The sequence below is a fragment of the Drosophila virilis genome, chromosome 4 (genome assembly GCF_030788295.1).
Source record: "Drosophila virilis strain 15010-1051.87 chromosome 4, Dvir_AGI_RSII-ME, whole genome shotgun sequence".
NCBI classification, from domain to species: domain Eukaryota; kingdom Metazoa; phylum Arthropoda; class Insecta; order Diptera; family Drosophilidae; genus Drosophila; species Drosophila virilis.
This window is the reverse complement of record NC_091546.1, coordinates 10,520,118-10,533,932: the sequence shown is the minus strand read 5'-3', so window position 1 is coordinate 10,533,932 and position 13,815 is coordinate 10,520,118. Positions and strand designations below refer to the sequence as shown.

Below are 13,815 nucleotides of genomic sequence, written 5' to 3'. Positions count from 1 at the left end.
CAACTTTATAAAAAGATTCTTTTTTGATATAAAAATAAATGACAATTAGGTTCCACCGAGATTTGAACTCGGATCGCAGGATTCAGAGTCCTGAGTGCTAACCATTACACCATGGAACCGCTTGTCCGCTGAGTGGCAAATGTCATAAAAACTTTACGTTTTGTGTTGTAATTTAAAATTGAAAAGTTCATTACAAAATACAAACAATTAATGAAATAAGGCACTTTTAATAGTGATAAAACGCAAATAAAAATTCGAAAAAATAATTCATTTCATTAGGTTCCACCGAGATTTGAACTCGGATCGCAGGATTCAGAGTCCTGAGTGCTAACCATTACACCATGGAACCGCTTGAACATCGAGTGTCAAAAGTTATATAAAATGTAGCTAACAATTGAATAATATGTACGTGTGGCAGTTTATGGTAAAACTAATTGACGTACAAAAGCTGAATTATTTGGCACTTTCAACTATTTGGTTCATATCATTTTTAAGCTTTTTAATATTTTTAGTTCTTTATTTAATTTTTTTTTTTTGTTTTCATAAGCATCTATCACTAAAACCTAACTAGAATTGCCAGCGTGCGTATTTTCCATGTCCATTATTACTAGTCCAGGTTTAATTCGCCGTCGTTTATCGTTGGACGAGAGGTCTTCTAACCGTAATACGCGTACGGGGATGCATAGCCAGAGTAGGCGGAGTAGGCATAGGGACTGGCGCCATAGTAGAACTGAGGCGACGGTTCTGGGCTGGCAACCGGAACTGGAGCAGGAGCAGCACGAGCAACGGGCGCCGGTCCAGCTACTGCAACAGCAAAGAGGGCGGCGAAGAGAACAACGAGCTGCAAGCGGAGAAGATTGGAGGATTTATTACTGTCTCTTGTTACATCTTGAGAAAGGCTTTTGACTTACTAGCTTGAACATTTTTGGAAGGTTGATTTGATTCTTTAGATGTTATTGAAGGAATTGCAAGTTGGGTTTTGATGCTGTCTGCCAGAGTTGAGGGTCTTTTTATACCCGAATCTGATTCTCATGACTTATTTATGAAGAACAACCGAGTCATGTTCGCATTTATTTCACTTTTTCTTTTTCTTAAAAGTTGTTAATAGTTTTGTCAGCAATCAAAGCGGCTTTGCATTCTAATGCCTTCTTATCGCAAACAATAAGAATAGTTATGTATATATATAAATATATATATATATATATTTAACTGACCTTCAAAGCGATTGGTAATTTGTTTTGATTTTTGGGCCCGCCAAACAAATTTCGCAATGCATCTTGCATATTAATTGGAATTTCTTTGGGGCAGGCTTTTAGCGAAGCGCTGATCGCATTTGGCAGCAATTAAAGTGATAAATGATTGAGTATTTTCAATAAAAGTTGAAAATGACAACAGAAGCCAGTTCTCTGCCTACCAGAATATTAATTTCGAGGCCCACGAAATGCCAATCCGATGCAAACGAAAAATCCGCAAGACATACTTATTCATATCTATTTCAGAAGCGAATTCCAATGGCATCTAGGTCACATTCTATTTTTTCCAGACTGGCATAATACTTCCGTATGGTTACTTAACAATTTGCGTGTAAATTACAATAATCGAAAAAAAAAAAATATAATTTTTATTTCTAGCATATTTGCCATCAAATATCTGCCTGAAATTGAAAAACAATCTGCTTTAAATTAAGCTCACTTGTTAACAACAAAGATATCTTCAAAGAACATTCTATTCTATTCATTTCTCAGTTTAATTGAATTGTCTTAATGCTAATTTAATTAATTAATAATATCCATGCAAAAACTCAATTGTTTATATAAAGTTTAATAAGGATGCGAATCGATCTCATTTCTACTATGAAGATAGTTTCTACGGACTGTACTTTGTCCTTTTTAATCTTTTCATGTTTTTTCAGTTTCTATTTTTATTTATGATCTGCCTTTATTCTCCATTGTGTGGCTGTTGCGTGCAGGCCGCGGCTAGTCGGGCGTTCGGTGAAGGGTTCAACTCCGATCAAAGGAACTTTTCTTTTATTTTTAGTGTGACACACATTTTGTGACATAATTAACCTTGCCAAAGCTTAAAAGTGAGTTGGCATAAAATGTGCAACAAGTCTATAGTTATATTTAAGAGGATTTTCAAAAGTTATTTTTGATTTGTTTAAAGATTTTTTAATTGTTGCTAATGATACGCGCAAATGTTTCGGCTGCCAGCTAATAGATGTACATAGAAATAAATTGAGAATGAATAGAAATAATTTGGGGTAGTCAAGATTATGTGCATACCCTTGCAGAAGCGCGATAATTATTAACGATTTCTTATGATGTAAATTTTTTTTAATATAATTTTACATTTACACAAAATAATTCAGGCTGTAAAAGTTTTTTTATAGGGGCCCATTTTTGATAAAATTTGGCTGATATATTAGGATATATTATAAAAAAAAAAAGCAAACAAATCTGTTCGACTAATATTTTAAAGACAGAAAATACCTTAAGGTGATGTATTTCTCATAAAAGAGAGAGTTCTACTACGAGAAAACAGATCCTTACCTTTGAATATGCCAAGATGCATCAGAATAGTTGGGAAAGATTCTTGGATGCACGGCACAAGCGATGACAAGATTATAATACCCTAATTCAAGCAGGCAAGCAGGGTACTTACGGAGTCCGGGCTGGGATGACAAATACGATTGATTATGGGCGCGTCGTGACGTCTCCCGGAATCGGGATGATGACGCGAAGTGCATGCGAAATTTTTGTGGCCATCCATTCTTGAATATAAAAGGCAGCAATGAAGCGCAAACGCGCAGTTGATTCTCTGTGCGTTCAAAGTCGATAGCTAAGATACTTTTTGATCATGTTGAAGCTGGTAAACGGCATGAAATGGGGAACCTTAACGAGCATAGATAACTCAACTGGGCGACTTATATATATTTTTCAGGTGTTCCTGCTACTCGCTGCACTGCTCGCTCTAGCCGCGGCAGTGCCAGCTCCTGTGCCTGGACCGAAGCCCGAACCCAACCCGCAATTCATTTATTCCGCAGGCTATCCGGCCGTGGCCTATGCATCTCCTTATGTCTACTATGGTTGAAATGACTTCTAAATGATGACAATAAAGTTTTTCAAGCTATAGAACAGCATTTAAGAGTATTATGCTTTTTACACATTTCTTTTAAGAAGTCAAATAAATGTCAAAAGTCATATATGCTAGGACAATAGCAAGAAATATATGCAAGCAATATAACACATATCCGAAAAGGATTCAATTTTCATACGAACAAAATATACCCTTTTTTGGGCACATAGTATAACAGTTGTGTATAACACTTGTCAATGGAACCCGCTCAGAAAATGCACAGACATTATGTTTGCAGCATCTAATAAAAATTAACATTTTATTATTTTAACAATTAATCAAATTCGCCTCTGTTAAATAAGACTATTTATATAGCCTATATAGATGTACGGTAAAAATGTTATTGCTACATAAAAGTGAAGTAGAAAGGGTATACAAATTTCGCGATGCTTAGTAAACAGTTTTTTTTATTTGGCAGCAGTCGAATATCTAAATACTGAGCAGCCAAAAAGTATGCAATGGAAATTGTTGTGGCCTTACATGCGCCTAATGTTATGATTTTTAACAGCGGAACATTTAAGGCGCCACCTAGTGAGTGAAGGCAGCAACACAGACTTGTATGTTCCTTTGATACTTTCCTGTCATAACTTTTATAGGAATTTAAGCTTAAGCTTGGCTGTTATACGACAAAGTGTGGTAAAGTCTTTTATAGGAATTGAAGCTTAAGCTTGGGTGTTATACGGCAACGCGTGGTGAAGCCTGGTAAACATTTGGATTATGGTTATCTGTTATGGCTGTCCTATATAAAAAAAGCTCTGTGACTTTGCTACGCTCTCCTGCCGCAAGCTCAAATTAGCCATTCCCCTGGCAACAAATCGAGATTTGGCATAATGTTGAGCAATATGTTGCGAGTGCCGAATAAACTGCTTCGACTGTGAATAAAGTTGCGTGTTGCCTTCTGAAGGACGACAAGTTGGCCACGAAGTGACGAAAATAAAGGATTCCACAAGAGCCAAAATGTCCTCCAGTATATATTGTGATTTTGCACTGATTTGAACGCGCCAGCTAGCGAAATCAAGTGTAAGCAAATTACAGCTGAAGTCACCGTGAAGTCCGTGTGTTGGCTCGTGCGCCCGAGCAGCATGTCCTGTCGTCAAGCCGTTTGAGTTTCAGTCCATTTTTGGCGCTCGCCTGCAATGGATCACGTAACGCGAAAGCCCAGCCAAACGTAGCGCGAGCCTAGCACGTAATGCGTTAAAAGGACGAAACCGACAAGAGCCAAACACAAAACGCGTAACAATTAGCAAGGATATGTGCAGGATATCCCATCTGTGCTGTGCCTAAAACAAAAAGAGAATTATAACCAAAATATCGCAAGCCATAGAAATATGTCATCATGATGGCAACCATGTCCCGGTCCTTCTTCCTGGCGATGATGTCATCCGCGCGCGTCTGCTCCAAAGTGAAAGTGTTGCAGGTCCGACAATTGCGGCTCCTGTCGACCCAAGAGTAAAGTGCGCCAAACGTGAGCCGTAATTAGTTAATTACCAAACAAAAAAACAAGCTGTGCAGTTTAAGTTATACGCAGGATTACGTCGTATCGCGGCAATCGAATTGAAAGGATCACAGCCGAATAAAATAGAAACTATTTACATGTGTATAATGGATATTTTCATATTATTTTGCTGCCTGCTTCAGTTGGCAAGAAATGGTAAGAAATGCTGCCTTACCTAATTTAAGCCAAATGTTGTCAGAAACATAAATATTTTTTGCTTAAGTTTGCATTCGATAGAGATCCGAGCAGAAGTTTTCTTTCAGGACGAATGTCAGATACAAGATACACAGATACACATGGGGCAAAATAGCGTTAAATGTTTTTTTTTTTTATGAAAAACATCAAATAAAAAGCAGCCAAAAATGCGCGAACGTGACGTCAGCCTGTGGGGCTTAGGTGCCAGAGTGTCGGACCAACAAGCGAAAGGTTGCCGGGTCAAACCCAGCAGCTATTTACAATTGTCGATTTTATGTGCTATCATTCACAAAATAAAAGAATAAATGCGCACGTAAAATCGTGATATGATATGCATATAGGCTAAATATAGGCAACACATAAAAGATAATACAAGATATTAATCTAGCCTTGACAAATGCAGAACTTAAGAAACACAGACATTTATATCTTTTATTTTTTCATAAACTTTCCTGCCTCAAAAATAATTTAAATCGATTTTGTTTGAAGCATAAATCGAAGTCAAAAACGTTTACAGTCTGCAAATAAATTTAATTAATTTAATTTTTGATCGAAAAGTTCTTTGAGAATAAATTGTCGAAATTTAAGAAATTTTTAAACATTTTGTTTTCTCTCAAATGAAATCTAACAAAATGACAATTAGCACTTTGCCACCCACATTTTATTTATTTATTTATGCTGTTTTAAGTTAAAAAATTGTCAATTTCATTATATTCAAACTTAAATTCAGATATTTTGCACTAAATGTGATAGAGCTTGGACTTAAAAACAATTTCTGAAAACTTTAAGGCAAGAGATGTTTTCTGACTGCCAGCTGAAATATTTTTAGATCCATCTTTAAAGGAGTTTACTAACATATTTTTATTTTGAGAAAATCATCGATGATTTTTCTACAAAATTTGGTAATTTTTAATGGGCGTGCCTCAACAATTAATGCACTTCCATGAGAATGAATTAGCATATTGCAAATTTCAAGCCATGCAAAATTCTGGCAGCAAAAGGAATTTTTCACAAAAGCTCAGCTGAGCATGAGAAGCAGGAGTGCTCAGATGGGGAGTGCACGACTAAGCGATGCCCTGTAACGATTAAATAATTAATGCCAAAAGTAAAAATATAGGCAAAAATTTGAGAAATGTTGTATCTGTGTGTAACATACGATGCACCAAATAGAGAATATATATATGGACTTTGAAAGCATGTTGATTAAAGCTTAAACTAGTTTGTAAGGGGAATAAGCGGAAAACATGAAACGTATTGAGTAAATTGTGAATATTTTGTTTAGGCGACTCGACGCTGGGAATAGGGTATCTGCTAGTCGGGCGCTAATCAAATCTATGTAAAAACATATAAAAATGTTGTCCCACTTTTATTCGAATCTTTATGAGTTAAGTTCCCATCTTGTTGTGAAATTGTGCATAGAATATGGTTTCTTTCCTTCGCGTCGCCTGCGATATTGGCAGCCTCAGATATTGGCAGCTGCTGTTTCAGCCAAATTATAGAAAATATGATAAATTCAATACATTCAACAATTTCTACAGCAGCTGCAGTCCTTGGAGTCGGGGAGCTGGAGAGCTCCTCCGCCGCCGTGGGTGACACTCTGCCCCGGCAGCCGTCGGCGCCCCTCACGCTGACGCCGTCGACGCCGTCGATAACCCATTTTGTAAATGACTCCTTCATCATCTTCTGCAAAACAGTACAAAAGGACATCGACACCAAGTGGCGTGATCCCAGGGGCCAGACCCGTGAAAACACCAAGGGACGCGTCCACATCGAAAAGAAGACGGGTAAGTGTCGAGGTGCTATGGAAATCTCTAAAGAGAGAGCCCGCCAGATGTCCATGCAGAGAGCTAGCCAATGTCCAACTGATCCTTCTTAGGCTTACTCGCCCTGGTCTTCGAGCACATTTCATTGGACGACAAGGGTAACTGGACTTGCGAAATGGATTCATCGGCAGCACGGGAAGCAAGAAAGTCCTTTGAGCTACTCGTAAATCGTAAGTTCAAGACCGAATCATGGAAATCTCAAAGAAATATTTGTTTATACTTACAAAATATGCTCAGAGATAAAGTTGTTTTCCCTGACTGCATAATTAGCTGCTCCATGGAGCAATCATTCCAAGCCTTAGCATGGGATGGGCATGGGACTACATCTGACATAAGCTTAGATTAAGTAGGCCAGTTTGCCCTAGACTAAATTAGAGCATTACTGGTCGAAATTTGCAATAACTAACGAATTCCCAGAGAAAGAAGGAACGCTTCGCCCCAAGGCACGGATAAGGACTTTGCTTGGCGCAAATAGGTCTCAGAAGTCTGCAGAGGGGACCTAGGAATGCCAGTTACATTAAGATTTGACTGTAAAGGGAATAAATAAATAAACGTCAGAAGTACGCCTCTCTTCGATAGATGCACTCAAATGTTAAATATATTCATGAAAAAACATTTGATATCGGAAAGGCATATATTAATATCTATGAGCCAGCGGCAAGAGAAGAGCTTACATTGTGGGTGTTGCAGACAAGTCGGATCCAATGAAAATCCTCGTTTATTGTGGATTGCTATTGGAAAATATAGGGCGTACTGTCCGCTCAAGAGGAGTGTTCGCCTAATATATGAGGCCAAGTGGGAGGGCGTTCGCCTTATAGGAAGAGTTTTGACTATATTCATATTTGGGGAAAGTATAAAAGAAATTGAATTAAATATGCAATAAATTGGAATTGTGTCATGTTGTATGTATCATAAATTAATTATGAGCCATATATTATAAATTTACTCAATTGGCGAACAGAAAAGATTTCGTTTGACAAGACGGAGCTGGTGCAATCGGTGCGCGAGGGACGCGATGCCATGGTCAACTGTTTTGTGAACGGGCAGCCCGTGCCGGAGGTCTCCTGGCTGCACAACGGCGAATATATTAACAGTTAGTTATCAAGCACAGCAAAGGTGCGAATTTGGCTAAAACCATATCTCATTTCGCCGTTTAGCTGTGAACTCAACGAAGCACAAACGCCTCTCCGACGGACTGTTCATCAGGAACGTGAGCCAATCCGATGCCGGCGAATATACGTGTCGCGCCATGCGAATCACGCCCACATTTTCGGACTCTGATCAAATAACGATACTCTTGAGGATTCAACGTAAGTGCCGAGCAAACAAAACAATTCCAGACACAGGCTCCATTGAGCAACGGTGCACACTTGTCAGCCTCCAATCAAGAATTTCGTACTTGAATCAAGTAAGCCCGGAAATACTTGATTCAAGTATGAAATTTTTTTATCAAGTATAAAGACTTGAAACAAGCTTTGCTTGTTGCGTTTGTCAGCTTTGTTACGCTGCATTTGAGAACGGAATAGCATTGAATCAAGTCTTAATGACTCTTAAAATAAGATCAAAACTTAAGAGAGCCAATACTTAAACCAGTCCCATTTCACCTTGAAACAAAACTAACATAGCCTTTAAAACAATCCCAGCTTGAGCTTGAAATAAGTTTGAATTAATCCTGCTTTAAGAGCTCACAACTTAAATTATGTTTCTTCTGCTGGAGCATTTATTGACATTTTGTTATCAGCTGCACTTTAAATAGAATTTCACTGTCAAAAATCTAGTTTTCTTTAGTTCTCAAAGAATAAAGGAAAAGCTTAGTTAAGAATTACCTCTTTCTCTCTCTCTCTCTCTTTATCTCTGTCTCTCCCTCAGGGTTTTCTATTAGATTCCATTAATTTTCAAATGCTGTCCATATTGATAAAGAAACAATGTGAATGTCCCAATATACAATTGACTCAAAGGCCCGTCCTTATGTCGATTTGTATGTGACTCCGAATGTTAGACTCTTCAAAGGACTCACGACTCTGAGAAGCTGGCAGCTTAAACAGTTTCGAATTAACATGCCTCGCCTAACATGGCCAATGGGGCAAAATCTGCTCTCTGGGCAAACTAACACGAGCCGAGCCGGTGTCCCCCTACCCAACCACGTTCCCACCAGCATCTCGACCCCCTGCGATTGAGTTGCCATTACCATCAAAATTTCACTAATGACTGTCGACCATGGCCGGAGTCCTGGTGAGAGTTAGCTGCCCGAACCCGTTCCGCCTTATTGACCCACTGCTGAAAGGGCTACCCCAAAAGCAAACAGCAGCCAGTTGGAGGCAAGTTGGAATGCTGCAAATCTGCAATATATATGTTTGCATTTCCTGGGCAATAAACTTCAATGAGCCCCTGCAATGACGTCGACAAGGACAACACGACACACAAATGGTGAAATGTGTCATCAGTTTGCGCCTGAATGGAGCCGGCGCGGGCTGCCGGCTGGGATTCAGCTTCGGTTAAATAGATGCAAGTCGCCACGTTGCAGGCAAAAAAGCATAACCGATGGGGCATTTTTTTAAGACAACGACAAAGTGCATAGGTTTAGCCATGCGCCCGCTTCCAAGTCCTTCTGCTCCTCCTCTATCTATCCATCTATCTGTCTATCTGTCTTGTGTGCAGCTGTGATCAAGCACGGCCGGTTGAACAGTTATGCCGGTCTAAGGGGGGGGGGGGGGGGGGGAGGGGGGTACACAACCCCACACACCTTCTCTAACATCCTTTGACCATTATTGCAGACAAGCCTCAATGGTTTTACAACGAAACGCTGCCGGTGCAGTACGCTTACGTGGGCGGCTCCGTTAACCTGAGCTGCGATGCAATGGGCGAGCCGCCGCCATCGTTTACCTGGCTGCACAATGGCAAAGGTATTGTGGGCTTCAATCATCGCATCTTTATGGCCGACTACGGCGCCACGTTGCAGCTGTATATACGCAATGCCAGCCAGTTTGGGGACTACAAATGCAAGGTGGCCAATCCGCTGGGCATGCTGGAGCGTATCATCAAGCTGCGTCCCGGCGCCAAGCCAATCGGACCGACGCGCTTTCAGCTTAAGCGTCTCTTTCCCGACGGCTTCGAGCTGGACCTGCGTACGCCGCGCATGACCAACGTCTCCGACGAGATGCAAATCTATGGGTATCGCGTTGCCTACATGAGCGAAAACGATTTCAAATTCAGCGCCGGCAATTGGAGTCAAGCCAAACAGCGGGATTTCTCCTTCCATCGTGGTAGGTTATACATTCCGTTCACATTTGTTTTTCATTTTATTTCGTTTTAATTTAACAGCGGAAACAGAAACAGAGAGAAAACTTAGGCAGCTGGCACCGACGACGCAATACTCTTTCATCAGTCTAATTATCTAACTAATTAGTCGAAAAGTAGCTTCTTGAAATTTTGGTTGTCTACTCTAAAACTGTAAGGGCCAAGGCACGACCTTCAAACTGTGTAACTGGCAAATATTGATTTTTGCTATTCGCATTTTGTGCCTCATCCTTGGAGCAGCTCATAAATAACCTTCTGTCAAAGTTGGCTACTCTAGCCTTAAGACTCGGGCAGACATTGCATTTCCCACTCGCCCGCCCTCAAGTGGGTGTGGCCAAGCAATTTTAACACTTTTGTCTGAGGCGACATCTCATAATACTCTCCTAGCTGCCTAGTTCTACGCTCACAAAAACAAACAAATATTGTCCCTATCAAACTCCTTCAGTCAGAACGCAATCGAACTCTTAAATAAATAGATTTCTTTCTGAAATCTGGAAAACTGAAGTTTTTACTTTAGTGAAAAAAGACTTTCCACCCGCAAGTGTGGAAAAAACGCGGAACCATGTTCGGGCTAAAAAACAGTTTTTCAAGATCTTCAAGAAAATTCCTTTGACATGTGTTTCACACTTTTCACAAAATCCAACGGAGGGAAGAAATTGACAGTCAAAGTTAGCATATGCAAGCGTGTAAAAATGGTCCGGGCAAGGCCGGGCAATAGCCTTCAGTAATGAATAGCATGGAAACCAATTATTTATATTATTTTGTTTATTAATTCATAGAACCAAGTAGAGCTCTAGCTGTCGCTAAGCTTTGCTTTCGAGCTATTTACAAAAACTACTCCTGCAGGTCATCGTTTCATTATTCCCCATCTGGAGGGGAATACGACCTATTTGGTGCGGGCCGCCTCGCGCAACTTGGCCGGACTCAGCGATTGGAGCAGCGTGAAGACTTTTGCCACAGCAACGGCTCCCAACTGGAATCCGCAAGGATGGGGCTGCCAGGTGCTGGTGTCGTTCTTGGGGCTGGCTTTAATTTGGCGTTAGTTAACGCATCTGCATCAAGTCCATTTGAGTCTAAGTTAATGTTGTTATTGTTGCTAAATTTTGGTACCTTGTGTTTATGTGTATCTTCTGTGATAGACTTTTTGTGCAATCCACTTATCCGCATGGAGAATGCTTTATACTTATAATAACTATGTTCAACCATTGCCAATTTCGCTGCCAATCTTCTGCTCTGTTATCAATGTAGTTTAGTTGCATTTGTAATTCGGAGACATCGTTCAAGGGCAATCCAACGGTATGCATATATAAATACATAGTACATATGCATTGTCAACTCTTCAATATACTCGTTCAATGTCAAAGCCTCACTCTACATCAATGTTGTTTATGCGAAACAAACCATTCATATAGGATAAGCTAAGATCTTCCCAACTCACTTTGATGAATTTTACAAAAGTCCAACAAAAGAAAAAAAAAAAAAACAAATAAAAATAATACGAAATAAAAATTGAAAAAAAAAAAAAACAAATGAATGTTGTTGAAAGAAAAGAAAAACGAAATAAATGACATAGCAAATCAATAATAAATGTGAATTCTTATAGGCCTAATTAAATGGAAAATACAAGTAAAAAATAAAATAAAATAAACTAAAATGCAAAAAAAAAAACCATATAGATGTTAAGGGGATATGAATAATATGGAATACGGAAATAAAAACAGTTAAATGTGTAAAGCGCGTTTGTATTATTTACTCAATTTAAATAAAGTCTTAAGGGTAAGTGTATTCCAGGTCGTTCTGAGTTTTTCGACATTTTAACAAAGAATATGAATATTTACAAGCCCAGTTTCATATCGGCCGATCAGTCTCCTGCCTTCCTTGACGCAGGCCTGGGTCAGATTGATTGTCGCGCGACTTGCAAGACTTATGGATGCATCCTTTCTGATCACCAACAATTTGGGTTCAACGGAGGACAAGCACGGCATAGGAGGCGCCCCAGAGTCTACCGACTGCCCACGTGACAATGCAGCCTCATCATATCATCTATAAAGCCTGAGGACCCTAACATGAACTAAATAGAGATAGAGGTCACTTTTTTCAAATGGTAAAATCTATCGAATTAGTATATATATATGTATATATATACACACAAATTGAAAGGCCACGAAAATTTGATGAGGATCGGACTATAAAGACCGAAATGGGGACATTCGCTGCTCGGCGTGTAGAATAATTATGCAGGACATATTGTAGTTGTTCTGAAGGACATCGAAGGACTTTGTCATTTGATTATTTTGCATTATATACGATTACCATGCCAGCTCATGAGCTGAGTTTGCCTGGCAATTAATGGTTTTTATTGATAATCCTTGCAGTTGGACACGAGCCCAGAATTGTTGGTACTTGTGTCTGGGGGGAAAATGTGGAAAATCTGTAAACAATATTACTCTGGCCATCAGCGTCAAATAGTGTGCTTGGCCAGCATCGACTTCCTGCCGTTGTAGCAACGGTTTATTTTAATTAAAATTTACAATTAATATTTAATGAGTCGATGAGCAGCGCCAGGAGCTGCAACCGCCAACCAATACGTTCAGGTTGATGTCCATCAAATTGAATTTCAATAAAGCCACTGCACGAGCAGCTATCCGTGCCCAGAAGATGTGTTTCTGTATTTAATGATGATTTTCTGAAAAGCAATTTCGGTCATGTCGCAAATCAAATACAGTTTGTCGCCCCATCTGATTAAATAGTATTTCTTCTTGTTGGTTTTCGCATGCATTAGAAAGTTGCAAATAGCTGAAGTTCAAACTGAACATCTACCTCTAAAAGGCACCAAAATGATTAACTGATCTCGTAAAGTGCATATATATATATATATATATATATATACTAGGGGCCTAGGGGCCCGCCTTGGCCCGGGCTAACTTATAACTAGACAAGGGAGGCTAAGAAACTGTTGTATTAATTAATAATTGTTAATTGGGTCAATTATAAAAGTTCAAAAACAATTTTAACTACTTTAAATTTCTCTTTGCCTTTTATCAGAATGCATCTGTGAGCTTCTTTCAGGTGTTAGCGAAATCTAAGCTGGAATCTGGAATTTCGCTCATTTGTTAAGTAAACCTCGATTCATATCTCTTTTGTCATTTCATCAATTGCATCGTATAAAAAAATAAGCATTAAAATTCCTTTCAACAGATAGTTCTTAATTTGTATATGCCAGCCCTGACATAAGTCCAGGTGTTGTCGATGCAACATAAAGGAGAGTTGGCCCAGGCACAGGTGCATTGATAAAAGGTAAACAAAATGTAATTAATTTTAATTTAATTTCATTTTAATCACAGTTATTTCACACACGATGCTTTCAATAACATTTTGCCAACATTTTACATACAAACAAATTAAACCGCATTAAAAATGTTCCGGCAATAATCATGACAATAACGACCGCAGACCACGAATATCGTACATATTGAGCCTTATCGTATGATTAATATCGTACATATTGAGCCTTACCGTATGATTAATTTCAATAAAATTCAGATTATTGTAAGGTCAAACTATGGACATTTTCCCACTGTCTGCCGTCTGTTTCTTGTTGAACTCGTTTTAATTAAACCAAGCCAAAAAGTTAATTTGTGCCCAGCTCAGAAAATGAAATATACATGATTTGTACACTCTATTCTAGAAGTAACGTGCCAAATTTGATGACTCCAGCTCTTACGTTTATCGATTTTGATCGATTTCTTAAAAACGGGCTAAGTTATCGATTATCTAACTCGTTCTGCGCAGAGACTTCAAGTCTTTAGATCTTTTCCGAGATCGACTCATTTTTGTATACAAACTGGCGGACAGACAGATGAACATGGC

The 13,815-nt window shown here is 39.1% G+C and overlaps 3 protein-coding genes and 2 non-coding genes across 6 annotated transcripts; 2 read left to right on the top strand and 3 right to left on the bottom strand.

Moving 5' to 3' along the window:
* Positions 1 to 47: 47 nt before the first annotated feature.
* On the bottom strand, positions 48 to 119 carry TRNAQ-CUG (transfer RNA glutamine (anticodon CUG)). Its single transcript has one exon. It is a non-coding gene; the product is annotated as a tRNA-Gln (tRNA).
* A 158-nt stretch (positions 120 to 277) lies between these two features.
* TRNAQ-CUG (transfer RNA glutamine (anticodon CUG)) lies at positions 278 to 349 on the bottom strand. Its single transcript has one exon. It is a non-coding gene; the product is annotated as a tRNA-Gln (tRNA).
* Positions 350 to 486: 137 nt separating this feature from the next.
* Positions 487 to 1,046, bottom strand: Nplp4 (Neuropeptide-like precursor 4). Its single transcript, XM_002052180.4, has 2 exons — positions 912 to 1,046; positions 487 to 841 (listed from the first exon to the last, which is right to left on the bottom strand). Exons 1-2 carry the CDS (start codon positions 921 to 923, stop codon positions 656 to 658), a joined length of 198 nt encoding a protein of 65 aa, XP_002052216.1. The 5' UTR covers positions 924 to 1,046; the 3' UTR covers positions 487 to 655.
* A 1,707-nt stretch (positions 1,047 to 2,753) lies between these two features.
* Positions 2,754 to 3,139, top strand: LOC6628351 (neuropeptide-like 4). The gene is made up of 2 exons (XM_002052181.4): positions 2,754 to 2,868; positions 2,941 to 3,139. The coding sequence occupies exons 1-2, from the start codon at positions 2,857 to 2,859 to the stop codon at positions 3,088 to 3,090; spliced, it is 162 nt and encodes a 53-aa protein (XP_002052217.1). The 5' UTR covers positions 2,754 to 2,856; the 3' UTR covers positions 3,091 to 3,139.
* A 957-nt stretch (positions 3,140 to 4,096) lies between these two features.
* LOC6628352 (neural cell adhesion molecule 2) lies at positions 4,097 to 11,681 on the top strand. Of its 2 annotated transcripts, none has more exons than XM_032438380.2 (7): positions 4,097 to 4,786; positions 6,367 to 6,609; positions 6,702 to 6,818; positions 7,610 to 7,741; positions 7,806 to 7,958; positions 9,423 to 9,911; positions 10,792 to 11,681. In XM_032438380.2, exons 1-7 carry the CDS (start codon positions 4,729 to 4,731, stop codon positions 10,986 to 10,988), a joined length of 1,389 nt encoding a protein of 462 aa, XP_032294271.1. In that variant the 5' UTR covers positions 4,097 to 4,728; the 3' UTR covers positions 10,989 to 11,681. The 2 variants fall into 2 exon arrangements, with proteins under 2 accessions (XP_032294271.1, XP_032294270.1); XM_032438379.2 differs by having other exon boundaries at positions 4,098 to 4,786; positions 6,364 to 6,609; positions 10,792 to 11,680.
* Positions 11,682 to 13,815: the final 2,134 nt, after the last annotated feature.